We start from the raw sequence: 27,818 nt of genomic DNA on the forward strand, positions 1-27,818 counted from the left end.
ACATGCCAACATCCTGTGGTTTTCTTTTAAGACAAAATGTCAAGTCTACATTAAAAAACATAAATGAAACCACTGATATAACAATCTAGAACAACGTACATCATTAATGACAAAAAAAAAAACAACCACACCATCTCGGAAGTTGTTTTGCGTCAACATGTCGACAAATCAATCCTGAATTTTCTAATTGTTTCTCGTCGACTGTGATTAATGGCCACTGTAGACCCCCTTTATTTCTCCATGAATTGGTGACATTCCTGTGGTAACAGGCAGGCAGCGTCGCTCTTTAACCACGTTAAGTAAAGGCAATTACTGAGAGAGAGGGAAAGAGAGAGAGAGAGAGAAGGAAGGAGAGAGAGAAAGAGAGAGAGAGAGACAGAGAGAGAGAGAGAGAGAGACAGAGAGGGAGCCAAAGCACTGTGGGCCTGGCTTGAGAGGCTTGAGGCTTGCTTAGTAGTGTCTGTGCAGAAGTGTGTGTGTGTGTGTGTGTGTGTGTGTGTGTGTGTGTGTGTGTGCGGATATTTGTGTGTGTGTAAAGGTGTGTGTTTAAGTGTGTCTTTGAAAGTCAATGTGGAAGTTTGTGTATTTGGCAGTGTCCGTGGAGGTGTGTGTGTGTGTGTGTGTGTGTGTGTGTGTGTTTCTGTGTGTGTGTGTGTGTGTGTGTGTGTGTATGTGTGTGTGTGTGTGTGTGTGTGTGTGTGTGTGTGTGTGTGTGTGTGTGTGTGTACTGTGTGTGTGTGTGGCACTGTGTGTGTGTGGCACTGTGTGTGTGAATGTGTGAAAGTCTGGAGTGGCCAGCCCTGACCACTGCTGTGGTGTGACACTCACCAGGACAGACCTGACTGGAAACACAAGCGTCACACACACACACACACACACACACACTCTCTCTCTCTCTCTCTCTCACACACACACACACATACTGTACACACACACACACACACACACACACTCTATCTCACTCTGTCTCTCACACACACACACACAAACACACAAGCTCTTACTCTCTCTCTCTCTCTCTCTCTCACACACACACACACACACATTCACAAATTCACACACACGCACATACACATATACATACCCCAACACACACACACACACACACACACACACACACACACACACACACACACACACACACACACACACACACACACACACACACACACACAGGAAATGTTCAATATGTCTGAGAGTGTTCAAACCATGCCGGGGCTTCCTCTTTGCAAGGAGCCCTTTCTCTTTTTTCTCTGAGTAGAGCTGCACTGGCCCAGTGTTGTTCTTGGCTCCAGCACCAGGCCTGGTCCAGGGTCTACCACTCTCTGGTGGCGAGAGCAGTCAAAACACACACACGCAAAACACACCCAACGTGAGACAGAGACCGACAAAGAGAGAGAGAGAGGGAAAGAAGGAAGGAGATAGAAGGAGAGAGAGGGGGATAGAGACAGAGGGAGAGAGAGAAGGAGAGAGAGCTGAAACACCTAAAGCCCCTTGTCTCACCCAGTGGACTTGTCAGGGCGAGTGACCTGCGTGGCCTGACAGAAATGCTCTTTCCAGTCTGACCATCATGTCCTGTGCTTCACAGGCCAATGTTCTCTCAGAGGCAGTTGAGTGGGTGGACATGCTTCACCAGCAATGACTGAAGAAGAACTTGGCAAAGCCGACAATAGGTAACGTGTATGCAGAACTTCATGTCAGATTGCCTTTCAAAGTGTCTGCTTAAGCGGGAAATACAGGCTAACTGTGAATAAGAGGACTCTCTGTGATCTCACTGGGTTTCTCCCCAACTTTTCAAAATGTTGTTTTGAATATCCTGTGAAGAAGGGGGTTATGACGGAAATCGAGATCTCTGCAAATATCAGATCAAGTCATCTCAGCATGTCTGTCTCACCAAACAACAGATGAGAAGTATTTGGTGTGGTTCGGCCTCGACCGAACTAATGAAACGAAAATGCCAGAGGAAAAGTTCCAGGCAGCTCTTTCTCTTGTGTTTCCCCTCAGTTCTCTGAGCTTACATGCTTTCAGTGTCTGCTCTCTAGTGACACACAGTGGTGACACACACACATGCACAGACACACACACACACACATACAAACACACCCTCAAACACACACACAGAGACACACAGACACACTCACACACACACAGACACACAGACACACAGACACACAGACACACACACACACACACAGGGCATTCAAATAAAGTTTGATCAGAGAGATTCGGCAACGGTCGGATCATGTTGATGGTTTCCATGAAGGTAGGCCAAACAAAATGTTTATCTGCTTTGGTGTGCCATGCCATTTAATGTGATTGTGCTCCATCTGTGGATGAGGTACATTTCTACTGTCTGGTCAACAAACATGACCCACCCTTGAGATACCATCTCCAACCAGCCTGTAGGCATGCCACTCCACTCACTGAGGCTGGCAGACATTGACTGTTATCTGGCTTATCGTCTGGTGTCTCCTGTGCTGACTCACTGTCTCCCTGTTCCTCTTCACCCAGGCTGCTAATGAGCAATCACATACGGCTTGGCCCAGGCACACTCTCACACACACACACAAACACACACACACCCTTTTATGAGAATGAGAATCAGGAATCCCAGCTTCTTAATATAATAGGAGTGTGGCATGACTCCACAGGCTCAAGGTCTGTTTTCCACATAAAGTGTGTATATATGTGTGTGTGTGTGTTTGAGAGAGAAAGAGAGAGAGAGAGTACATGCGTGTGCCTGAATGTGTATCGGTGTGTGTGTCTGTGTGTGTGCATGCACATCTCTGTGTGTGTGTCTGTGTGTGTGCATGCACCAGGATGGAGAGACTAGAAGCTTACCAGTAAGTGACCCACAGAAAGACTACTGTCTTCACCTGCATTAAAGCCCAGACGAAATTCACAGGGAAAAAGCAAGGGTTTTGTGTAATATACTCAGTTGCCCATTATCTTTTACAATTAGGTATTAATTCAGTCGTACCATATTAAAGTCAGAGAAATCCCCTGCAGTTAATGTTCCACCTGACCACATGAGGACCCTTATAAAACTACATTTATTTTATGAGCTGGAAAAAAAACTTCAATTGTCACATTAGTGTGCAGTCTGAAATGTGTAAATTTGACAGAGAATTGGCTAAAGCAATCATATTATATAAATGTATTTTTAACAAGTGAATAAATTATTTATTTCGTTGTAATATTTTAGGGCCCATGTTTGAGTCCACTACCTTTTTTAAAAGATATCCAAGATGCACAGTTCACTTTGTCTGTAATTTCAGGTCAGCTGTTTCATCTTGATCACTATCCTTTATCACGCAGTGCTGCAACACAGAGCGGTGTCTTCTCTATTTACATATCAAAAGCTTTTAATTAAAGCTGCCATTCATCCTCAAGTGTTCACCTGACAAGTGCTCACTGAGAGACCAGCGGTTCGGCCAGCTTTCATGCCACTGCTAAGCAACAAGTCATGGGCACAATTAGTATTGCATGCAATGGCCACACACAGACACACACACACACCTCTCTCTCTGGGCTGTGGCGATATAGAGAGTCTGTTTATTTCTCTGTGGTGTGGCAACTGCTTGGTGTTTGTGGCAAGACTAGCAGATGCACTTGTTTATCGGTGCAGATTAGACATGATCCCGCCTGTCTCTGAGGCATAGACAGGGTTTGTGGTGGAGGTTTCCTGCTGGCATGGTTGCCAAGCTGCCTTGAGTAAGTCGGGTCAGGCGCCGGGTGGCCATGAATGCTACGGTGGGCTCGTCAGCGGAGCTGGAGGAGGTCAGCTTACGGAGACGCTCGTGGAGGGAGAGGACATTGCGATTCGCTCGGACACTGTTCCGCTGCTCGTGTGTCGAGGCTCAGGAGAGGGACTTCGCTCTTTGCTCACAGGACGGGAGAGATGACAATCTTATCGCAGGTACGGCCGAGGGTGCAGAGAGCATCCACATTATCGTCGAGGACCTGGGGCTCATCAACCCGACCTTCATCTTACTCACAGAGGACAACCAGGTGGAGGAGGAAGGCGGCGGTCCGACATCGAGATGCGCCATGGCGCGCTCGTCCAGCTCGGTGTCCGCGAGCCAGCGGGCGGCACGGAAGAGGAAGCTGGCTCCACTCTCGTCTCTCCCCATCCAGCCGCGGGCCATGCTGGGCAGTCTGAACAGCGAGGAAGACTTCCTGCTCTTTGGCGGCGGCGGCGCCAGTGCGAGCAGTGGCGGCACCAGTGACGGCGGCCTGCTCACGCCGCCCGTCATCAACCTCATTCCGCCCACGCCCTCTGACGTGGACGCGGCGGACGACGACCAGTTCTTCGACATCAACTCGGAGGAGGACAGCGTGGCGCTCACGTCCGGCAGCGAGGGAGTGGACAGTGAGTCCAGCCTGGCCACCGCCGAGCTGGAGGCCAAGGACGACAAGGACGGAGGGAGGAAGGAGCAGGTCAGGGAGGAGGAGGAGGAGAAGAAGACGGAGGTCAATGACAAAATGGAGGACTGCTCCTTGTCCCCTCCAGTGAGAGAGATGGATGAAACAGACAAGGAGACGGCTGCTGCTGTCACAGCTCTCGGAGAGAGCCGAGTGGAGCGGTCAATGCAGAGTTTCCTTCGTAGTACCTTCCAAGTGGCTCCGCTACCCGAGTACCCCAGAAAGAGTAAGGCTTCGGCCAGGCTGAATCACCACAGTATTGCTCACGCCGCTAGAAAGCACGCACTACTAATGGCTCCACAGTTGTGTGTTTGTTTGAGCTGTCTTGAGACTGGCACTTTGCATCTACAGTGCAGGTCAAATCTTTCTTGTTGATTTGTATTTGCAGGGAGTCTCAACATAGGGGTTAATCTTCTGCAGTTTACTGAGCACAACTTAGGTGAGTGAGTCCTGAATGTTGCTTATCGTTTTTTTGCATGTCTCAAAGGTGATCATCAGCACCTCAACTAAACTCTCCAGGGCACAGTGAAATTCGTTCATAGCAGAGGCGGACATCCAGGGGTCAGAAAGTAAAAGTCCTACCATGTATTCTTTCTACCTGTGCACTTTCAGTACAGATATCACTAATGATCTATTCTGCCTAATTAGGATCAGCAGGTTTACTAACTTGTTGGATCGAATATGACAGGACCTTTACTTTTTGAACCTGTGATGTGAACTCTTCTGGTTCTTTGTGAAATTGATAGTTCTTTATGGTGTGCGTGCATACTAATGATTTTCCACAAATCTGGAATATAGACAAGTATAAACAACTTTTAATGGAGTGTATAATAGCGTAGATTAATTGTTTTCATCAGTGTTAGCTTCTAGAGACGCTAAAGACATTCGTTGTGATTGCTCAGAGTGGCTTACTTGTGAAGTGGTTGGAAGAGTTTGTGGGTAGACACAACACAATGTGGCTATTATATTGAACCGTGACTCAGGTGTTCCTGATTTCCTAGGCCGCTTCAGGGTATTTCCCCTCCTTTTCAGAGATGCAAGAATGCATATTGTGTGCAGAGAGAGAGAGAGAGAAAAAAAACGATGAAAAGTGAATACTGTACAATTCCATTTGAAAGGGGCCAAAGAATGGCATCCATCTCGGTGACTTGTGTGTCCTAACTGGGACACTGGTGTGTGATGGCTCATCGGCACAAAGGCCTCTGCGCCACGGCGGAGGACTCCCACTCGGACCATTGTTTCGGCCGTTCCCCTGTGTGCAGCCGGCCGGCCGGTTCCCAGGCATCGGGTTCCAGTGACTCAGCACAGCCCAGCCCAGCTCCTTCACAGACCCACTCTCCTCTCCTCCTCTTCCTTTCTTTACCTTTTCTCTTTTCCTCTCCACTACCCTCTCCTCCCCTCTTCTCTCCTTTTCTTTCCTTTCATCTCTACCTTTCTCTCCCTTCTCCTCTCCTCTCCTCTCCTCTCCTCCGGCTCAGTGAGGCTGCCATCACACTCTTTGAGACCCCGGGCTCACCAACTGGGCTGACACACAGTGTCACGACAATGACAGCAATACTTTTGACCAGAGCAATATTAAGAGCCCTCCTGGTAACAAGAGGCCATTGAGTCGTGCAGGTTTAGAGTTGGGCTGGGAAGGTGGGGTGTCGGAGGGCGTGGGGCAGGGGGGGTGGGCTGGTTGGGGGTAGAAGTGGTTGTCACGCTCATCACTTTTCGCATGTGAGGGTTCCCATAAATGTAAGAGGCTAAAATACTTCCTGCTTTTGACTTGCAAATATAGTTCACCCTTTCTTAGCCCTTTTGTCCAGTCTTGTGAATACCAAGCAGCTTTCACTTCACCGACCACATTTTATCCTTTTTAAAATACAGCCAAAATGGCTAATAAAAATTCATTTTGAATTTCACTGCTGTTTTTGCACTAAAATAAGAATTCCTTTGGTTCCATGTGTGAAAATGGGCAGAGCGAGGCTCGGTAGCGTCAGGGGAAACAGCTGGCAGCGTGTGGAAATGCCCGGCCTCTTCCCACGATCTCCTCGTGCAGGCTCCTCCACTCCCTGACCCACAGAATACCAACTGCCCAGGCCGATCACTGGCTGCAAACCTTCAGTTTAATAGGATATGTGTCTGACTGGCTCGACAATGTGTGTTTCTGTGTGGGTGTGTGAGTGAGTGAATGTGTGTGGTGTGTGTGACTGTGTATGTGTCTATGTTTGTGTGAGAGACTGTGTAGGTGTGTGAGTGTGTGTGTATGTGCGACTGTGTATGTGTGTGTGTGTGTGTGTGTGTGTGTGTGTGTGTGTGTGTGTGTGTGTGTGTGTGAGACTATGTGTGTGAGTGTGTGTACTGTAGGTGTGTGAGTGTGTATGTGTGAATGTACGACTGTGTGTGAGTGAGTGTGTGTACAGTATGTGTATGTATGTGTGTGTGTGTGTGTGCATGTGTGTGGTTATTTATTCATGTCGGGGGCGAAGCATTTGACTGAGAGGCCCTGTCCAGACTGCTTCTCTCAGAGCTTGACCTGCGGTGACTCTTCGCCATTACTGAGATTTTCCCTGAACTCACAGGGCTCCTCGATGCTCACATCCTCCCCACACACACACACACACACGCTCCATCCACCACCACCCCACCACCACCCTCCCTCTCTACACTGGACAGCGGGGACACACTGGTGACAGGCCATGTGTGTCTCAGCATCTCCACGACTTACTTTCCCAGATTCATTATCAGGTCTTTTTTTGCACTTAACTTACGTCCTTTTTATCCTCGAGACATAACTCAAGGCACAGCTGTACTGCGGATGTGTTTCAGTCCCGACAGCCTAGAGCTTCTTTCTATGTTTGCTATTTTCCCTTTAAAAAAAAAAAAGCAACGTAAGTCAGTGGAGTGTGGTGCACAGCAGGGGATGGAGATTTCCTGGGGAAGTGACATTGTGAGGTTGTGAGTGAGTCTGTGGTTAGAGACACACTGCTACTGCAACATTCCTATCCTGCCGTGGTCTCCTTAGTGCATGTAATCAGCAGTACACTTAATCCCTCTGTACCAGCTTATCTTGATCCACTTCATAATTCAGACGCAGAGATGTAACAGAGATGTACAGTTGATCTCTTTATGCTTTGCATTTCTATCGAGTACTCGTGAAACTCAGGTGCATGCCAAGACCAGAGCGAAGGAGATTTGTTTTTGTTTTTGATGCTTTAAAGAAATCAGTCCGTTTTTTGGCCTGACGGTGTATGTCTGTCCTCAGTGTCCCAGCATTGTTGGATCATAGCCATAAACAATATTTCAATAAATAGATTGCTAATATGAACTTCAAGGGATGTCTGGGATATCGAGTTAGCTTGGGAGGTTGACTCATGTAGCTCATAATTAGCCCCAACCGAACAAGGTCAGCAAGCCAACTTATGAAAGAAAAATAGATAGACATATTAGGATGACAATTCCCAGCCCTTGATCACTTCGGAGCTCTCTGAAAGGGCAGAGCTGCAGCGAGAGAGAGCCATTCCCCTCACAGGCTCAGCAAAAAAGTGTTTGTGGGAATGTTTGAATGTCTGTTTTCTGTGGGAAACCATGGGTTGTCACAAAACTATGCCATCGGCCAGCCAGACCTTCATATGTCCTTTCGGGTTGCCAGGGCGACCGTGGCCACAACATCTAGTTCCACTGAGGCAGACTACCATGTGTGGACAGGTCTGAGGGTTCATGACACAGGCTTATCCCTCCCAACCAGGAATCAGAGACAGTGGTCCAAGAGGAACATGATTCTAAGCCTGGGTGTGACTCCACCAATGCCTTTCCAATCAAGGAATAAATTGAATGACTCGTTCAACAACAACAAGGACGAAAAAAAAAAAAAGAGAGAGAGAGAGAGAGAGAGAGAGAGAGCAAAGTATTTGCCAGAGGAGTGTACACCAAATATGGTATCTGCATATGACAAGTCCAAGTTTGAGGCTAATATTTTCCCATGTTGGTTCAACACTGGGCTTGTTTGGTTTCCCAGAGAGGGTCTCAGTGACCCAAAGAGAGGGAGGCTTCAACACTGCCAGTCTTATTTTTTCCATCAGCCCATGGCTACTGTGAACTTCCTCCTGACATGCTGTTTTGGTTCTCTTGTCCCTCAGATGATCTGAGCAACAAGGATTCCAGCAGCCATGATTTACTGAAGACAGAGCTACGGTTGCTTCCCCTCAGCAGTAAGATGGAGGCTTTTCTCCACCAGCGGGTGAGCCACACAAAAATTACATGCCATGAGAGCAAAACTGACAAACTTGTGTGCTTGTTTTTTTTTTTCCATCTTTGCTCTATATTTTGCTCTATTTTATCTGTTTTATATCCTCCTTCTTCCTTGAGAAATTATGCACACCAGTAGAGACAAGCACAATGTACTGAGTGCATGACTGAATGTATGACTGTACATTTGATGTATGATGTGATGACTTCATTTGGCCCATCTTGTTGCATGTGGGACCGTGGCCTACTGGTTAGAGCTTTGGGCTTGTAATCGAAGGGTTGCCGGTTCGACCCTCGACCAGTAGGAAAAATGTGGGCGGGGGAAGTGGTTGAGCACTGCTCACTGCTCTCCCATGCCCACATCCACGGCTGAAGTGCCCTTGAGCAAGGCACCTAACCCCTCACTGCTCCCAAGCGCCGATGTAGCAGGTAGCTCTGGATTAGTGTGTGTGTACTGTGTGTGTTTCACTAATTCACTGATTGGGATAAATGTGGAGACCAAATTTCCCTCACGGGATCAAAAAAGTATATATACTTATACTTACTTATGTATGCTCACAGAAACCAGCTGCTCGGACCTGCAGTCTGGGAGAAACAGTGCCCAGAAGCCACACCTTTCATGCCATTGGCCAGGACACTAAAAAAGTGTCAGAGGAGGAAGGATCGCCAAGGCAACGGCGGATAACTGTCGGTAATAAAGTCACCGCTGCCATATCGCAGAGAGGCACCTGCATGACACTCCGAACACATTTACTTTACGTACATACTTACATACTTACATACATTTACATTTACTTTACTTAAGCTTTCACTGATCCAGACTGCAGAAGTTCATGTTGCTCTGAGAGAGTTCATAAAAAAGCAGGGTGGACTGTGGTATAAGTGGTTGCAGCGTCCATACCACATGATTCGGGTCCAAGTGCCCATGGGGAGAATCCGACCTGCGGTCATTTCTCCAATCCCAACCCATCTCTTTCTTTCCCACTCTTCACTGTCCTATCTGAATAAAGGCAAAAAGCCTAAAGATATACTTTAAAATGCAGACGAATAAGTGGTAAAAAGCATGTTTTTCAGCATTCACAACTGTCCACTGCAGAAGTATGAGAGCTCTCTGTGTGGGAAAGTCACTGTTGCCCCTGGGCCTAAATAGTCCTCACTAATTAGTCCGTGCTGTTGTGCCTTTCCTGTCCCCAAACTGTTAAAACACCATCATTCATGTAGCGGATAGGATAAACCCTTCATTAGATTAAAATCCTCTGAGGACAAGAGGTATGCCCAGAATTGTCTGACCCAAGTCCACCACAGACTCATTCAGGGTGGCACCAGATAAGTAGTTTATATAGGCTTCACTATGTCCAGAATGAGCATTTTATTATTATTATTATTATTATTATTATTATTATTATTATTAAGAAACAATCCATTCAGTCTCCTGACATCTTTTCTCCAACCAAGAACAATGTAGTTGGTTTTCTTCAATGTTCCACTTGTCATCTGAGGATAACCAATCACTGTGTAGAATTTTTAGGTGGCACCTGAAGTGACCTATCAAATCTGCCTAGTGGCCTATCAGCACTCTTGCTTTTATTTAACTCTAGTTTACCTCAGGAACTGGCCTTCTAAGGAGCTGGCCTGGTGTTAAACAAAGCCACAATGTTTTCAAAACGTTTCCACATTTAGCCATGTAACCATGTTTATAATGTCATCTATTTTTTGTATACCATCTTATAATTCCTTTTGTTGGAACATGGTTATGTGAAGAACTTCTAATCACATCTGTCTTTCAATGGTCATTTGGTGCTTTGGTGGAAAACCCTGTGAAAATATGAGACTGACCTTTTATAGCAGTTAGCAAGCTAGTTATTGTTCCAAATATTCTTTTTTTTGTTGTTGTTATAACAAGCCATTATTGTTGGCTGTTAGCTAGTTAGACTGTTAGCTTTAGATAAAAACTTTTAAATAATACCTCTGTAAGTGACTGCACTCATAAAACTCTTTAGTTTTGATGATTCATGGCTAAAGCTGTGTTAACGAACTACCGCAAACTGTGCCAATAATGGACCAAATTTGACTGGAACAAATGAAATAATACCAACTGCGTTGAAATATCAAAATGGTTGCAGATGACTGCCAGAAATAATTGTGTGTCTTTTATTCCTTTCCAGCATCTTATATACCCCAATCAAAGGACCAAAATGGAAATTTTGCTGGAAAGGTAAGATTGGCCTAACTAATACCACATGTGACATGTCAAAAGTTAACTTACTTTTGACAGTTCAGTTTCATGTAATTTGTGTAAAGTGATACACACACTGAAGGCTTCAGCTATGAAAAATGTTGACACAAATGTATGTGCCATGTACCTCACTGTCTGTTTGGTGTCTGTCGATACCTGCATCGCATCAGTCTAGTCCATGTCTGTGTAAACGGTCGTAGTTTAAGGGTAGGCGGTAAAATTTAGCACAATAATGATACTGGGGCCACGTTTTTCCTTTTGCGTTTCCATGTGTCCTTTGACCTGTATTTTATGTCATCTAATTATGTTGATAACAGAGAACACCAAATGGAGTAAAGCCATGCCGAGTCAGTGGAATTGGGCAGTGGGCGTATTTGTCAGTGAAATTGCTTCCTAACAACAATCTTTTCTTTAACGATAGGCTCCACCATTATACATGAACATTCACCAGAGTTTGGCAACTGGCCAGACCACAGAGCCCTGATCAAATGGTTACTCGCGCAACTAGCGACGTTTCCAAGACTTTTTTGGCACAAGGCATGTTTTACAGGAGATAAAAATCCATTTCAGTTATTAAATGTTGTGTAAGGAACACAACTGAAATTGGCATGATCTCATGTTTCCTTCTTTTTTTTACAGTGGACTATACAGCAGCCTAGATCCAGCAGCCTAGATACAGCACGTTATTGTGCTTAACCCACAGAGTAATAAAGAATTAATTTGATGGTGAAGATTATATGATGCTCCTTTAAAGCATTTTGAAATTGATTGTTGACTTTAACACTTCTGTCAAAGTCAAAGTCAGCTTTATTGTCAATTTCTTCACATGTTCCAGACATACAAAGAGATCGAAATTACGTTTCTCACTATCCCACGGTGAAGACAAGACATATTTTACCAATTTAAGTCCACAGACAAACATAACATTCAAGTAAACAAAAAAGTAAGTAAATAAGTAAATAAGAGGGCACATATAATAATGAAAAAATAAGAGCAGCAAAATTTGGTTGAAATTGTGCATAGACAGTCAATAAAATACTAGTGCAAAGTCAGGCCAATAAAAGGCTTGGGTAGTTCTGTTTGACCTAAGTAATAAAGAAAGTGGCATAGTGGTGCAAGTTATGTAAGAGCAGCAGAAGTGTTGTGTTTTCAGGACAACAACACCAAGTTGTAAAGTGTGCAAGTGTGCAAGTGTGCAAGTGGAGTAGTGCAGGCGGCCATTGTGGGTCCAATGTCCAGGATGTTATGTAGCTGAGGGTGGAGGGGGGAGGGAGGGAGAGAGTTCAGCATCCTTACAGCTTGGTGTATGAAGCTGTTGGTGAGTCTGGTAGTGCTTGAGGCGCAGGCTTCTGTACCTCTTCCCAGAGGGCAGTAGATCAAACAGATTGTGAGCGGGGTGACTTGCATCACTCACAATTTTGGTCGCCTTGCGGGTGAGGTGGGTGGTGTAAATGTCCTTCAGGGGGGGAGTGAAGCACCAATGATCCTTCCAGCTGTGTTCACTATGCGCTGCAGGGCTTTCCTGTTGTATTCAGTGCAGCTTCCGCCCCCCCACACAGCGATACAGCTGGAGAGGATGCTCTCAATGGTGCCTCGGTAGAATGTGGTCATGATGGCTGGTGGAGCACTTGCTCGCCTGAGTTTCCGCGAGGAAGTACAGGCGGCGCTGAGCTCTCTTCGCCAGTGATGCAGTGTTGGTGGTCCAGGAGAGGTCTTCACTGATGTGCACCCCCAGGAATTTGGTGCTGCTCGCTCTCCACCACAGCACCGCCGATGGTCAGTGGCAGGTGTTGGGTGTGACCTCTCCGGAAGTCAACAACAATCTCTTTGGTCTTGCTGGCGCTCAGCAGGAGGTTGTTGTCCCTGCACGACGTGGTCAGATGGTCGACCTCCAACCTGTATTGAGTCTCGGCCGCCCTTGGTGATGAGACCCACCAGAGTTGTGTCGTCAGCAAATTTCACTATGTGATTTTGCTGTAGGTTGCAGTGCAGTCATCGTCAGCAGGGTGAAGAGCAGCGGACTGAGCACGAGCCTTGGGGGGCCCCTGTGCTCAGTGTGATGCTGCTTGAGGTATTGTTGCCAACACGCACTACTTGGGGCCTCTGACAGAGGAAGTCCAGTAGCCAGTTGCAGAGGTAGGTACTGAGTCCCAGTTTGTCAAGTTTGCAGATGAGTTGTTGTGGTATTATGGTGTTGAATGCAGAACTGAAGTCTATAAACAGCAATCTCACATATGAGTCTCTTTTTTCCAGGTGGGTGAGGGCTGGGTGGAGGGCAGAGCAGATTGCATCCTCTGTAGACCGCTTGGCTCGGTATGCAAACTGGAAGGGGTCCAGGGTGGGGGGGAGAATGGCTTTGATATGTGACGTGACAAGCCGCTCAAAGCACTTCATGATGATGGGTGTCAGTGCCACAGGGCGGTAGTCATTGAAGCAGGATGGAGCAGTTTGCCTTCTGGATATGTATAAACTGTGTTTGATGGTTTTTTGGGCCTCCACCGTCGATTTCAAGGCATCATTGCCACTGTCGACTTCAAGGCAGTGCTGCCACACCTAACCCTAACCCTTGCCTAACCCTAGTGCCTTCCAGGCAGCGCTGCCTTGAAATCGACGGTGGGAGCCCAAAAGACAATATATCATAAAGCGTACATAGTATATGTGTGTACACATGCATGTGTGTGTGTCTGTGCGTTTGTATTTATGTGTGTTTGTGTGTGTGTCTGTGACACCCTTTCTCTCCTTCTTTCTCCATGTTTGTGTGTGTGTGTATTTGTCTGTGTGTGTGTGTGTGTGTGTGTGTGTGTGTGTGTGTGTGTGTGTGTGTGTGTGTGTGTGTGTGCGCGTCTGTGTATGCCCATGTGTCAATGAGTCTGGGGCGTATGCTCACACACGCCCGTCTGCTGACCATGGCTTTTGGGATTTCTGCTGTTAGGAGTCGTTGAACGGGCCACGGGCCAAAGCTCTCGCCGAGCTCAACACGGAGGAAGTCTGCCAGTGGTTCAGCAGCATCGGCCTCCACCAGTGCCTGCCCCTCATTAGAGGTAAAGACTTTGCTGCCCCCCTCCCTCCCTTCATCCACCAGTGAAGGGAAAAAGCCCCAGTGGCTCCCCACGGCCCCGGCCAAGGGAGGGACCCGCTGGCCCCGGCCCCGGTCCTGATCCTGGCCTCTCCCTTGCTGACGGTCTCCTCACCAGAGTCATTCGAATGCACTGTTTGATCTGTCACACTGCGGGCAGTATGTGTGGGCGTTCGCCAGATTACTGGCTGGGCCCCTTCGACTTGTGATTGCTTGGCAAGGAAGGGGACTACCCACCACAGCTCGTGGGGCAGTCAACACTTTCCACATTATGCGAAACATTACATTTTCAGCCCTTGGTTTGTAAACAGAGTTGTAAGCCCTGTTTTGAATATTTGGAGCCGATGTATACTGTAAAAGATTTATAATCTGAAACAGGAACTAAATTTGCTTGGCTTGTTATTCGCTTTGTTTACAAAACTGGAAGAAAATGCTCACTGATGCAGTTCCACTATAGGACTTTGGCAAGGCACACAATTGGTCTAATATGGGTAGTGGATTCGTGACAAACCAGGATGAATTAACTCATGGTACCTGGTAAACCTCCTAATAGAAGGAGTCTTTTGGCTTCATTTTGCAGGGTAAATGAAGCCATAGGGCTATTCTATTAGAAGGTTTACTACATCCTCTGAGTTAAACTACCCGTTTTTGTCACTAACAACTATGCAGGGTTCATGCCAAGAGAGTCATCATTGCCCATGGTCATTTTATCTGGTTAAAGTTAAACAGTGGACTAATTAAATGTATGGATTTGTTTTCTAATTGTTAAATTACTTACTTACTTTCTTTCTTACTAAACATGACTGTGTGCTACAGGAGCTCATCTCAGTGGCTCTCAAATCGCCTCTATTGACCTGAGCACTCTAGAGCTCCTCCAGGTCTCCAACCTGGACGACAGAGAGAGGCTCCTATCTGCCATCTATGAGGAGCTTCATCCACCCAACACGGCCTCTCAGAGAGTGGACTCGCTTCTAGGTAAGTGTCAGCAGCATGAATGCAACACTATTTCCCTCACTGCAAGAGGAATGCTTCTCAACTGGACACTCCCAAAACCATTGCACCATTAAGCTACAGTATGCACACGTGTGCCAAAACAGCTGACTGTGCACAAAGTTCAGCTCTGTAGCACAGTATATCATTTGTCATTGAATAAATGAAGATGGATGGCAATGGTGATGCTCACAGTCATGTCTGACGTTGTTTTTCCGTGCTCTCTCTCTCTCGCTCTCTCTATCTTTCTCTCTCCCACAGCAGCGTTTGGGCCGCACAATGTCGAGAAGTTTACAGCTGCCCTTGTGTCCATGACCAGATCCCACTCCTCGCCCCATGTCAGCAATCTAAACCAGTGCTCGTTCAGGTTCAGGTAAGGGAGACGCATCATTGGCTTTTCTCTCCGTAAACAAACGTGAGTTGACCCCGTGCTTGAAACTAGGGGCTCTGTTTACTGTCTACAGGCATTTCTGTGTTTCTTCTTGTTTGTCATGGTTAAATGGCATCCAAATGTGGCGCATAATTGGTGTGGTACCATTTTGCCCATAAAGCCGGCAGTAAACGAAAACAGATTCAAATATGCTCATATTGTCCTAATATTTGACTTTGTAGAAAAGCGGCTCTTGAACACAAATATTGTGGCTCAGTATGCATACCTGGGTAATGATTTTGTACCACAAATATGGGTATTATGTACAAACATTTCATTATACTATTAGTGATGTCTCTGTACTCCTTAAGGCAGTTGAGATATAACTTACAATGTAACTTAAGTTCCTTTTGTCAACATGACTAACTTTAGTCAACATGAAGCACTGTTCTTTTTTTATTTTTCTGCCACAGCTTGTAACATACTGTTTATTTCTCAGACAAAGAAGTGCTGTTGCCCAGAGGAACTCACAGCTAATTGAAGTAACAATTAAAGGTAATTAAACATAATATTAAGCAAAGTTATGAATATTCTGCTTTTGTTTATTAAAATCTTCAAAGAGAAATATACATCCTTACGCATGTTACGTGTTGCTAAATGTTTCTCTGAAATGGACAGTGTGTGCATCGGAGCAGATCGTACACCTTCGGACACCCCAGGACACAGCAGTGTGTAAAGTGCTGGAGTCGTGCCTGAGAATGCTTGGAAGCGAGGAGGAGAAGGACTCCTTCATCTTGAAGGTCATGGAAGGTAAGGGAACACTTCAAAGATAGGGTTAGGATTTACATAATATATGTTAATGATGCTGTTATTTTATTCATGCATAATAAAAATAATGGTGCTGGTTTTGCCATTGCTCTCATTTAGGGACACATAAGATTATACATTTGCATATACTGTATATTTAATTGGCATTGACATTTATTCATTAATCTTCCAAAACATTTTATACTGGGGTTTTGTCATTGTGCTCAGTCATTGCACATTTATTTTTTGCTATTAGTTGTTTTTTTATCATTGTCGTTTTATTGTCTTGGTACAGATGAGCTGCCCATGGAGCAGCTGCTTGGGGATGTGCTTGGCACAGACAGTCGACTCATAGAGCTGCTTCTGTGCAAAAAGGTAAAGGCTTGTTATCCATGCCAGGGCAAAACCCCTTATCATAATTATCATAATTACATCGTAGATAGATATCGAACCCCATTCTCCTCCAGAGTTTTTTTTTGGTACCACACCAAAGATTACTTTCTGCAACGTGCCATTCTACAGAATGAATGAACAACCTTATCTATAATTTCGACAAGTGGTACTGGAAATGCCTTCTTTATTGTCTCACAATCCAGGATCTGAAAGCCACCGCTGATGTTTTTTTTTTTTTGTTGACAGTTTCTTTTTTTTTCCTGCAACATAATTTTCTAGTTTTTATTACTGAGATACGGGTCCAGTTGCACAGGCACACAGTCTGTGTGACACGGGACGTCGTAGGATGGAAATGTGCCTGTGGATGGGTACTATTAGGGAGGAATTAGCCTGTGCCTCATTTGCGCTCGGAGTTCAGTGAGGCACCTGTGGCCTTTGAAGTGTTTGCTTCACGGCAGCTTGACCACTTAAGACCACCGTGTGCGAAGCAAACAAGGACCGCTGCGTTCAAAACAAACCATTTCAGTGAGCAAAACAACCATCTGCATGCACTGTGCTGTGAATGGTCTTTCACATGCGAGCCTCTCTTTCTCCTTATAGACAGGCCCAATCACGCTCCTGGTTCGCATCAAACAGGTGTGGCTGCGCTGGCACTCAGCAGGTGCCAGCGAGCAATGGCAATATTCGAGGCCATGCCTTTTATGTGGTTGTGCAACATTATGCCCTGGCATGCAGATGCAGAGCCATCCGATCTCCTCCTGGTTTCTCTCAATTCAATCCAAATTGCATTAACTAGTTCTGCTTGTTTCCATGGTGCTCCGAGCGAATAATCACAGGGATGCGGTTCTACCCGAAACTGCCCTTTCACATGAATCGCATATGTTTGGAAGTGTTTTTTTTTTGTTTTGGGATGAAATGAAAATCAATCATCCGTTTTGCAGAATCATTGATGACTGTTTGTCCTTTTGACACTAATTACAAAAAACTGTGCATGCTTTTCAAGGAGAAACCAACACAATCTGAGCTCTCAGCTTCGACCCCAGCATGTCCAGTCATGAACAACTGTGATGTAGAAAACCAGATACAATGCTGCAACGATGAGAAATTGCAAGAGTTGAACCAACAGGTGGAATCCCTTCAGAATGTGATCTTGCAGGTAATCTATGGTATTTTATGAGTTCTCTCAGGGGGAAAAATGGCATACAATGTACCAAAGAGGTACTGTATTATGCAATCCTGCCTGTAGTCTTTGTTCTGCAATTTCACTGTGGTAACTTTCAATTGTGACATGACTCCAGACTGCCAAGCCCCTTAGGACATCGTCACAGATAGAAATGAAATATAATAACACACCACATACAATGCTGTGTTCTTAGTCAGATACATTAGTGGTTTGTTTATCATAACTCTGCACACACCCAGTGGCATAGCCTGTCCACCATTTTGTCTCTGATTCGACCCTGCAGGTGCAGGAGCTTCATCATGGCCTGGTGGCCTTCTGCGGTGAGCTACGGAATATGGACGCGGAGCCAGACACAGAGGGCCTGAGCAGCGCGGAACTGGAGGAGCAGCTGGCCCAGACACAGAGCTCCCTGCAGGACAAGAGACAGAGGCTCCAGGCCCTGAAGGACAGTCTCAGCACGGTGGCCATACACAGGACGCACAGGTATGGCCACTATAGTCAGACTGAATCAGAGTTTGTAGAGTTAACTATAATGCAAAACAACAACAACAACAATAACAACTTACATTTATAAAGCCAGGGTTCTCAAGTCTCACGCAATGGGCGTGAGAGACATGCAATTCAACCAGTTCACACGCCACACCTTGTATTACTCATGAATTTAGATTTTTTGAACAAAATGACTTGCCTGTTAAAAATGTTAAAGAGAACAGACTGCTATGGGGAAATATAGCCAAATTTGACTTTTTTCAAGAACATGACATAAAATAGCCTATTATCACATAATAACACTAATGGACAAATTTTTCAAATGAACTAATTTTTCAGACAAAATTCAACAGTCAAAACTAGAGAGAGAAAGAAACATGCACTTCATACCAAAGTGCGCAACCTCAGCTTTCCGATGATGCTAGTGGCTAGCTGCTATTACATAATATAATATTATGGATACAGTTCTGCATCCATCTCCACACCGGTGGAATGTCTCACAAACTCTTGACTCAAAATATGACAAACCATTTATCCAAATAAACAGACCTTACTGAATACAAGGAGGTAAAGCATTCCAACTACAAGCCTAGTGCTTTATCATGGCACCAAAACAGTTTACAGTGAAAGGGGAACCTGACTAACCACCACCAATGTGTTGCGCTGGTGGTGTAGCACCATAGACTGAAAAAAATATGTAGCACCCACCTGGGTGATGCACGGCAGCCATTATACACCAGAACATTCACCACACACTGGCTTGAGATGGAGAGGGAGGGAATTAATGAATGTGCCAACTACACATGTAGTGATAATATAGGACGAAACATAGATACAATTCATAATCAACTTTCTAGTCAGGGAAAACAAATCCAGTTGGCATGTTAAAGGATCAATACACAGAACAGCCAACAGAACACTTCAACAGCCAATCAAATTGCACTCCATTTCGTGGTGAAGCAACATGTTTTTTAGACTAAAGTCTGGCTTGGCCTGGGACTGTGTGTAAATATCGGAGTTCTTCCCCTTCAGCACATATCGTCACACCGGAGTGACGGGAAAATGAACGTTCTATCTGGGCTCATTGAAGTCAACATGGAATTTTAGAACCTTAAATTGCTGTGGAACAAAATCTTTTGTTAGAATGTTCACTGAACTTGACAAAAAGAGCACTGTTTGTTTGACTGTCTGTAAATGCTTTTAATCAAGAGAAAAGCCCATATCAACTTACTAGTCAGGGAAATATTTCCAGTTGACACGTTAAAAGTTATCATGTTAAATATAATTCAGGAACATTGCCCCGTACAAGTTGTATCCAAACAGCAGAAGGAGGGAAAAAAAGATCTTTCACTGATAAAATCCACAGAGGAAGTATTGGAGCTGACACAGAAGTGTATACAACATGTTTTCCCAGCGCCTCGTTGTTCAATCACTGCCCCGGAGCAGGCAGGATTTATTGGGTGTTTTTGTTTGTACGCATAGGGCTCTACTCTACAGATACCAGCCAGGCATGTCTAAAAATGAAACAAAGGGAAATCATTCCCCACCACTCTGGGTCCCACATTAATCACCTGATAAGTAACTGAAAACCGGACCTCCCTTGGGCACACACACATACTGCTGCCGCAGAGCCATTAATCAACTTTCCCCTGAGCACCAGGGGAAACGGGCACAGATGTCCATATGAAGCTAATCAATGTGCCTTTGAATCATTTATACGCCGAATCCATCTCAGTGAGGGTTTGATGTGTAACAATAGCTGAGGTGGCTGCGGGTGATGTACGTCAGGAGACAGAGAGCCAGTTTGACTCAAGTGTCATGAAAGAATGGCGACAGGCATGAAGGGGAATAATTTGATATGTTCTTTCAACTCTGCAGGAGGGTGGAAGTGCGTTTGCTGGAGAAGATGAGACTGAACTGCCATGTGTTTCAAGAGGAGATCACCTTAGTTCACCTGAATCGCCAGTTGGCTCATCTTCAGGTAGCCCTCGAGGAATGTCAGGTCAAGGTACCGTAGTACAATCAAACATTAATTTTTGACTCAGTAATCAGCATTAATAATCCTTGGTTAAAATATGTAATTGCAAGTCATGTCATGTTTTTTTCGTATGTTTAATTAATTCTTTATGGTATGCACAGTCTTTAATAGAGTCTTCCTAGTTGACTAATATCATGTTTTTCACCCCATAAAAATATGCTGCAACTCATTAACTGTTTTCCGTGGACAAAAGCACTTTGCAATGCACACTTTGCAAAGCCTCTGATCAGGACATGCGCTATCTATTAGCGGAACTTATTAGAGATTCCGTCTCTGGACATCTGTGACCGTAACCATGGCAACCGTTTTAAACACTTCTGACAAAAGCCGTAAAGGTGGGAACAAGAGCTTGTGGGACCTCTACTAGCGTGTTTACAGCTATCTGTATGTCCCAATGGGAGACTCCTTTCCTAGCCTCACCCCTTCTTTTTTTAATGTGGTTCTTTCATCCCATCAGAGCGGACTAACGAGGTGCCATGAAAGGACACACGCGGCTCAGCTTTGAAAAGCCTCCGTGTCACGTTGCCGCCCTGGGGCTATGGTCTTTAGGTGCTGAGTTTGTGGGAAAAGCGGCCGTGCTAATGTTTATCATATGACCTAATCAGAGTTAACGCGCGGGTCAGACCGTGGAGCAGTCTGGGAAACTAATGGAGCTGGAAGCCTAATAAGGAGCAGACTGCCGTTTATTTGCACTAGATTACAGACAATAAGGAAATATTTCATCACTGGCTTAATCTCGAGGATCCATCAAAGCTGGCGAGCATCAGTGGAAGAGGCCAGAAGATGTAGGAAGGGAGGGAATGTGGTAGGAGGAGGGAGAGGAGAAGGACAACAACTGACGGAAATTATTATATATTGGCTGCCTTAAAAAAAAAGAAGAAAAAAAAAGAAACTGGGTAGACACAGGACCTAGGCCTACAGACCAGCCCTGGAAGGAAATTGTGCAAAATTCCCCCTCCGCCTCCACCCTCCACCCCCACCTTCCCCCTCTTTTAAATGGACTCAAATTCTAAACAAGTACTCTTCGCTCCACTCCTTATGTTGGACGGCGGAGGTACCCGTGGCTAAGGAGTAGAGTTGGGTTTCACCCTTCCCATGGGAAAGGTGGTCGAGATACAGCAATTGTGGTCGAGCTCTGGAGCTCCCCGAAGTTAGCCCTGCTTTGATTACTCCCTGGTCCTGGTGTCCTGATGGTGATTGTGTTGAATAGATCCGGTGGCGAAAAGATTAGAAAGCTAATACTTGCGGCAGGTTTTGGCTCGTAACGGAGCACATGATGATTCATAGGGTTAGCATTAGGATGCGTGCTATCGCTACCCAAGCCCATGCTAAACCCATTATTATATCTGACAGCGTAATACTTTTATCATCACTAGCAGCCACACTTCTCTAACTAACCTTGGAAGCCATTCTCCTGCATAACAGACTCCTTGGCTTGTCTGGGGTTTGTGTTACTTCCCTGAAGAAGGGATGCCAAAAGGAAAGAAAAAGCTCCATAAATAGGCCCTGTCTTTTAAGTCATTGAGCCATTAGCCTGGCTAAATACATTATAAAAGCAAATAACGGCTAAATACTGTTCCATTCAAGAAGATTGTTGATTGTTGTCAGTACTTACTGTGTGACTGGCATACTAAAGAGGACTATTTAGCATTAGTAGTTAATCAAAGTTGACCAAGCGCATCAAGATGTCATTTTGCCCCCTTATACCTGCCTTTTGATGGCTTTCCGTGGTTCATAAGCTATATATATATTAAAGAGTGCATTCTTCTGGATGCATGGGAGCCTCAAACACGAAGATGAAACGCATGTTTCTTCTTCCTGTGTGTCTCCCATAAGGTGTTTCCACCAGGCTTCCTCTATGGGATCCCCATCTGGCTTCTCTCTCTCTGTGTGTGTGTGTGTGTGTGTGTGTGTGTGTGTGTGTGTGTGTGTGTCTGTTGGGGGGGCCTTAGCAGCCTATGCTACGAGGCATTCACATCACATACCAGCAGGACAGGCAGGGTTCCCACGGGTCATGGAATTTCTGGAATATCATGGAATTTTGGAAAGTCTATTCCAGACATGGAAAGTCAGGGAATTTTATCATTTTTGGGGCAAAGTCATACCCTGGAAATCCAGAGTTCTCGCGAGAGCACAATGGAATTGTCTCTGCGAGACACTCTGGCAATGAGCAATGATGCATGTTACTTTTTCCCCTTGCATTCCAGGGAACCAGCTAAATTGATGAAGACAGCGCTGCAACGTTGGAGGACAGTACACATTGGTCGTAGTGTTATCCGATTGCGTCAAAGTCCGAAATCATTCAGACTAAACATGGTCTAGTGTTATCCAATTGCGTGCAGTGATATTTTTAAATGCATGCTTGTTGCCGCCCCTCAAGTTGGGCCATTACATTGTTCGTGGCCAGACCCTTAATCTTTCTAGATTACCAGGGTCTGGATTTTCCAGGCTAGCAAAGTCATGGAATATCAGGGAATTTTGTTGTAGCAGTTTAAAATTTACTTGCCAAAATACATCAATACAAATATTTCCATGCATAATTGGTTTATATCTGGTTATTATCTTTACTGCTTGCCCAACTTTGTTTATTCAATGCCCATTTATTCATCTCTAGCTCTAAAAAAGTAAGATTCTTGAATGCTACGCGCTGCTCTGAAATCATTGGTCGGTATATTGTGCCATTCATTATATAGTAAGTCATGGAAATTCAGGTTTTTTGTCAGGGAAAGTCAGGGAAAAGTCATGGAATTTTTTTGACTTAGAGTGGGAACCCTGGACAGGCCTCACCAGCTCTATCCGCTCATCACTCTGAAACCTGATAGCAGTGGACACACACACACACACACACACACACACACACACACACACACACACACACACACACACACACATGTCCTTATCACCTGAGAAGGATTCAGGAAGTGTTCCCTGCTTGGCAGTAACCTGTTCCAGTGCTGGGAACTGGCTTGAGGCGGGACATGAAGTCAACAGATGCTGTACCGAACACAAAACTCACCTGTGGTGAGGGACACCATGTGCCTGATCTTGTCTCTTTAAGATTGATGCCAACACTTGTGTTCAGGCAATGACTTTTTCTGCTAGTGTGGAGATTTGCCCTCAGATAGAATAGGGGGAAGACACAGGTAAGCCTGTGAAGACAAAACAAACGTTTGTGTCTCAAACATGGCTTATTACAACTTGTGTCTTGCTGACATACAATATACTGTAGGTCTGTCTGTGTCTATTGAATAAGGAATGCATTTTTTTTAAACAGTTATCTTCACTTGTGCCAGCAAGTAGAGATCACATGTCCTTTAGCTTAATGGACTTGTGAAAAATGGGAAAAGCCTTGACACTCTCAAACAAATGGGACTTTGCATGCTCAAGGCAATGGTTTAATGGAATAAGTCAACTGAAGGCCAACACGGGTCATCTTGGCTAAAATATTGCCTCATTAGGTGTGCCATTACACAGCTTTTTGCATATTACTGAGGGACTGTAACACTTCTCAACACATCATGTCTACTGCCATTTTTTTACTTTCACACCTTGAAAGTTTTAACAGTCTTTCCACAAGAGCTAACAGCAAGCTAATGCTACAACACTGTGTAAAGAGTTATTCACAACTACAATCATTTCTTTAATTTCTTTTCTTTAAGTAAACACACACACTATTTTTGAAACCAGGTAAAGTAATGTGATATAGATCAGTTATTCTCAAACTGTGGTACGGGTACCACTGGTGGTATGCAGACTCTATCTAGTGGTACTCCCGGAGTCTCCAAGATGTTTTTTCATAAAGACAAAATAAACACTTCAAATTATATCAAAATATGTATAATATACATAATATACATATAATATACAAAATATGTATAACACACAATCACTGAAGTTAAATTTCAACTAGTTTTTGACTTTCTTGACCTGACGCAAAACAGTATGTACAATGTAAAATATGTAGTTAAACTGCCCTACACTATTGTATTTTAATGCCGGTCATAATGGTGATAGGTGGTACTCATTGTGAAAAGTTTGAGAACCACTGACTTGGATCAAGTGACTTAGGCTTGAATGCCTCCTAGGCCTGGGAGGTAAAAGAATCGGAATTCATCTCATGGTTCCAGTGCATGGTCTCACACTTGAGAGAAGGTTGAGAAGATGCCTTTGTGCAGTGGAATGGGATTGGCCGGCCTACCTTGGAGAAATAAAGGAGAAGAAAGGCAGCCTCAGTGGTTCTGTCTCAATCTCGCTGACTGCACAGATAATAAGGGCCATTTTACTGCACTAGCCTGATCACAGGGCATGCCAGTTTTATCACCTGGAGAGTGGTGCTTTAAAAGCAAAGCTTTTCTTCAGTTGTACGCTATTAAATGAGAGCCTCCAGCATTTCACTGCTCTTGATTATATATGTCGTGTGCTCGGCAGTGTGTGTGTATGTACACAAGTATGCATGTATGTGTACATGTCTCATATGACAACAATACATATGTACTCTGTGTGTGTGTGTGTGTGTGTGTGTGTTTTTGCATGTGTGTGTGTTTGTGTGATGCACTCAGGAGGAGAAGGCTGAGAGGAAACAACGTTCCACTCTGGGCCAGCTGGTGTCTCTGCAGTCCCCCGCCATGCTGGTGGCCACCCAGGAGACGCAGGGGCCAGATGGCTTCGGCTTCACCGTCCAGCTCATTAGGGGACAAGGCCTGGTGGTGGTGCATCGCTTGGAGGAGTCCCACCTCTGTGTCAGCGACAGGTAGGGTCTCAGACTGCCCTTGATCCTCACTGATTACATACATACTGCAAATAGTCGCGATACTGTTACCAGTAAAATATTTTCAGCTACACGCAATGGAGGATAATAAAGATTGTAATTACCCCCGCCAATAAGGTTTTGTTTGTCTGTCCGCAGGACAAAGGGGGGGGGGCAATTCTTATGAAACTTGCTGAAGGGGTGCAGTACAGCGCTAGGAATACCCCATTACATTTTCATTTACATTACATTTACATTACATCCACACATTTTTTTTTCCACATTTGTTAGAATTGTACTCACTAACTGAGTGCCCTTTGGGTTATTTTTGTTATTGTTACTATTACTTCAGCTGCTTTGAGGTTATCTGTGTGAATTAACATTTTTTTTTCCATGTAGTCAAAACATAGAGTCAAATTAACATTTGTCCTGATGATGAGGTGGTTTGAATAAGGGCAACTTGAATAAATAAAGTTTCTGATTGGACTTTGTGAAAAATAAATAAAATAAATTGAAAAAAAAAAAAGGCTCAGGAGCATCACTTCCCAAAGTTTCCAGTGTTGAGGAGCACTTCATGCTTCGTTCCAGTTTTTTCCCCTGTTGCCATGGAAACTTGTCAGCAGCAGAGACCATAACAGGAAAACACTGAAACGTAAAACTTGGACGCTGAAGTGTGTGAGTAGCAATAGATAAAACAAGAATAATATACAGTTGTGGCATTGTTAGTGCTGTGCAGCACACAATGTACACATACACATGTACTATACTGTAGAGTAATGCACGCGCACACCTCCACACACACACACCTCCACACACACTAACTTACACACATACACACACACACACACAAACACATACACTCACACACACATACACACACACTCACAAACACACACACACACACACACACACACACACACACACACACACACACACATACACACACACACACACACACACATTCAGTACTAAAAGAAATGAACAAGAGGGCATGTTTTTTCTTTCCTTGAGACAGGAGCCACCCAGACACCACAAAGCGTTTTTGAACGTAACTGTGTGTGTTTGGTTACTAATCAGACAATCCCTGCCAACCCTCTTTTCACAGTCAATGAAAAAATACAAAGCCTTAATTTTTCCCTCCTTTTAATCTCCATTCTTTACTGATGGAAGGCTATAAATAAAAACTAACGAAGGCTATGTTTAATGGGCTGAGAGTCTGTTTTAAAACGATGCATTAATATTTCAGAGATATTTTACGGCTAAGCCCTTTGATATTATGCTCACTGCATGGCTGTTAATGCACATAATAATATGCTTTCATGCGTTCCAATGCTTGAGCTGATATCTTAATTTGAACCACAGGGAAATTTTCCTCTCAGGTAACATGGCTTCTTCCCAAAGTCCCTACAGAACTGTTAGCGAGGCAGCCTCCTCAGGGGCTTTTAAAGGGCATGTCTCCATCACTGTGGTCTCAAAGCCATGCACGCATCCGTCCATGTCTGTCCAGTAGGCATGGCCAGTGTTGGCATGTGAGCGAGCTCCTGTGGTTGGTTGGCAACGCTGCCCTGCGTGAGCTGCAAAGATTATTAGAACTCAGATTATTCTGGGCACGGGGGCTTCAGCGTGGTGGTGGTGGTGGTGGTGGTGGTGGTGGCGGAGATGGTAGTGGTCAGAGATGGCGGCGGTGCAGATGTGCTGATGTCGGTCTGTCTGTCTGTCTGTCTGTGTGCTGGTGCTCCCCGCAGGCTGGTGGAGGTGAACGGGGTTAGTGTGGTCGGCAGCGGAGAGGACGAGCTCCAGGCTCTGCTCCGCCACCAGACCACTGCCCACATCGTCGTCCTGCGCAGACCTCCTCCTAATCCTCCTCCTGTCCAGGAGCTGCCTGCTGATGCTACTGCTGCTGTTAGCGCCCCCCGGAGCACAGGAGTTTACACTGCAGTCTCCAGATGACAGACAGCAGGCTGAGCAAGAGGATTGCATAACTTCTTCCCCTTCTTCTCGTCCTCTCTTCTTCTTGTCTCCAACTTTTTCTTCCTCTTTGTCCCTTGTTCTTTCATTCTTTCTTCTTCTTTCTGTTGCCTTGTTTCTCTTTGTCCATGCTTTATGTTGTGTCTTATTTTTGTGACCCTTTCTGTGCCTGTTACCATAGGGATTAGTGTTAGGTATTTGTTTCCTCTGCTTCAATGAATGTAAACATGTGCATGATTTTTTTTTTAAATCAAATGTTTTGTATCATATTTGACTTTTACATATCATGTTGTTTTTAAAGCAATGAAAATGGCACCCCAGTACTGTGGCACCCTCCATATCTGTGCTCAGTGTAATTATGACCGCCGCGCAGCGAAGCGGCGGTCATGTAGGTTTAGTCAGATTTTTTTTTTTTTTTTTTTTTTTTTTTTCTTTTTCGCATGCCCAAATTTCCGTCAATGATTCCCGGGACACTGAAAGACCGGGGTACACGAAACTTGGTGGACATGTAACCCCACATGGATAGCATGGAACCATCGTTTTTCGTTTTGATCTGTAGCCCCCCCGCTGAATTGGACCCCCCGAAAGGAGGGTAGGGCAGACACAGTTTTCTGTGAATATCTCCGAAACCGTAGGGTTTAGGAGGACCATTTTTTTGTATGTTGATCTCAAGGGGCCATGTCAACCCATTCCATAACCACTCATTTCATGTATAGCGCCACCTAGTTAAACACAAAAAAAGTAAAATGAGGTGGTGTAATTGAAGGTATCTGTGACCTAACATAGTCAAACTGCACGAAATTGGAAGTGTAGGATCATTATGACACCCTCTGTATGCACGCCAAGTTTTGTGGAATTCCGTTCAT

General features: G+C 44.9%; 1 protein-coding gene across 5 annotated transcripts in view; it reads left to right on the plus strand.

The window, feature by feature from the left end:
• LOC125311180 overlaps positions 1-27,362 on the plus strand; it is an 86,958-nt gene extending 59,596 nt beyond the window's left edge. For 3 of the 5 annotated variants that reach the window (XM_048268974.1, XM_048268975.1, XM_048268978.1), the window contains 14 exons: positions 8,547-8,647; positions 9,217-9,346; positions 10,821-10,870; positions 13,824-13,932; positions 14,784-14,942; positions 15,219-15,330; positions 15,827-15,882; positions 16,006-16,137; positions 16,430-16,509; positions 17,531-17,683; positions 17,994-18,193; positions 20,078-20,207; positions 24,797-24,987; positions 26,730-27,362. In XM_048268974.1, the coding sequence (XP_048124931.1) occupies positions 8,547-8,647; positions 9,217-9,346; positions 10,821-10,870; positions 13,824-13,932; positions 14,784-14,942; positions 15,219-15,330; positions 15,827-15,882; positions 16,006-16,137; positions 16,430-16,509; positions 17,531-17,683; positions 17,994-18,193; positions 20,078-20,207; positions 24,797-24,987; positions 26,730-26,934 (1,808 nt within the window). In that variant the 3' untranslated portion in view covers positions 26,935-27,362. Of the gene's footprint in view, positions 1-1,588; positions 1,674-4,813; positions 4,865-8,546; positions 8,648-9,216; positions 9,347-10,820; positions 10,871-13,823; positions 13,933-14,783; positions 14,943-15,218; positions 15,331-15,826; positions 15,883-16,005; positions 16,138-16,429; positions 16,510-17,530; positions 17,684-17,993; positions 18,194-20,077; positions 20,208-24,796; positions 24,988-26,729 lie in introns of all 5 variants that reach the window. The other 2 variants (XM_048268977.1, XM_048268976.1) reach the window with 2 other exon arrangements.
• Positions 27,363-27,818: the final 456 nt, after the last annotated feature.

Source organism: Alosa alosa, chromosome 18 (assembly GCF_017589495.1).
Source record: "Alosa alosa isolate M-15738 ecotype Scorff River chromosome 18, AALO_Geno_1.1, whole genome shotgun sequence".
NCBI classification, from domain to species: domain Eukaryota; kingdom Metazoa; phylum Chordata; class Actinopteri; order Clupeiformes; family Clupeidae; genus Alosa; species Alosa alosa.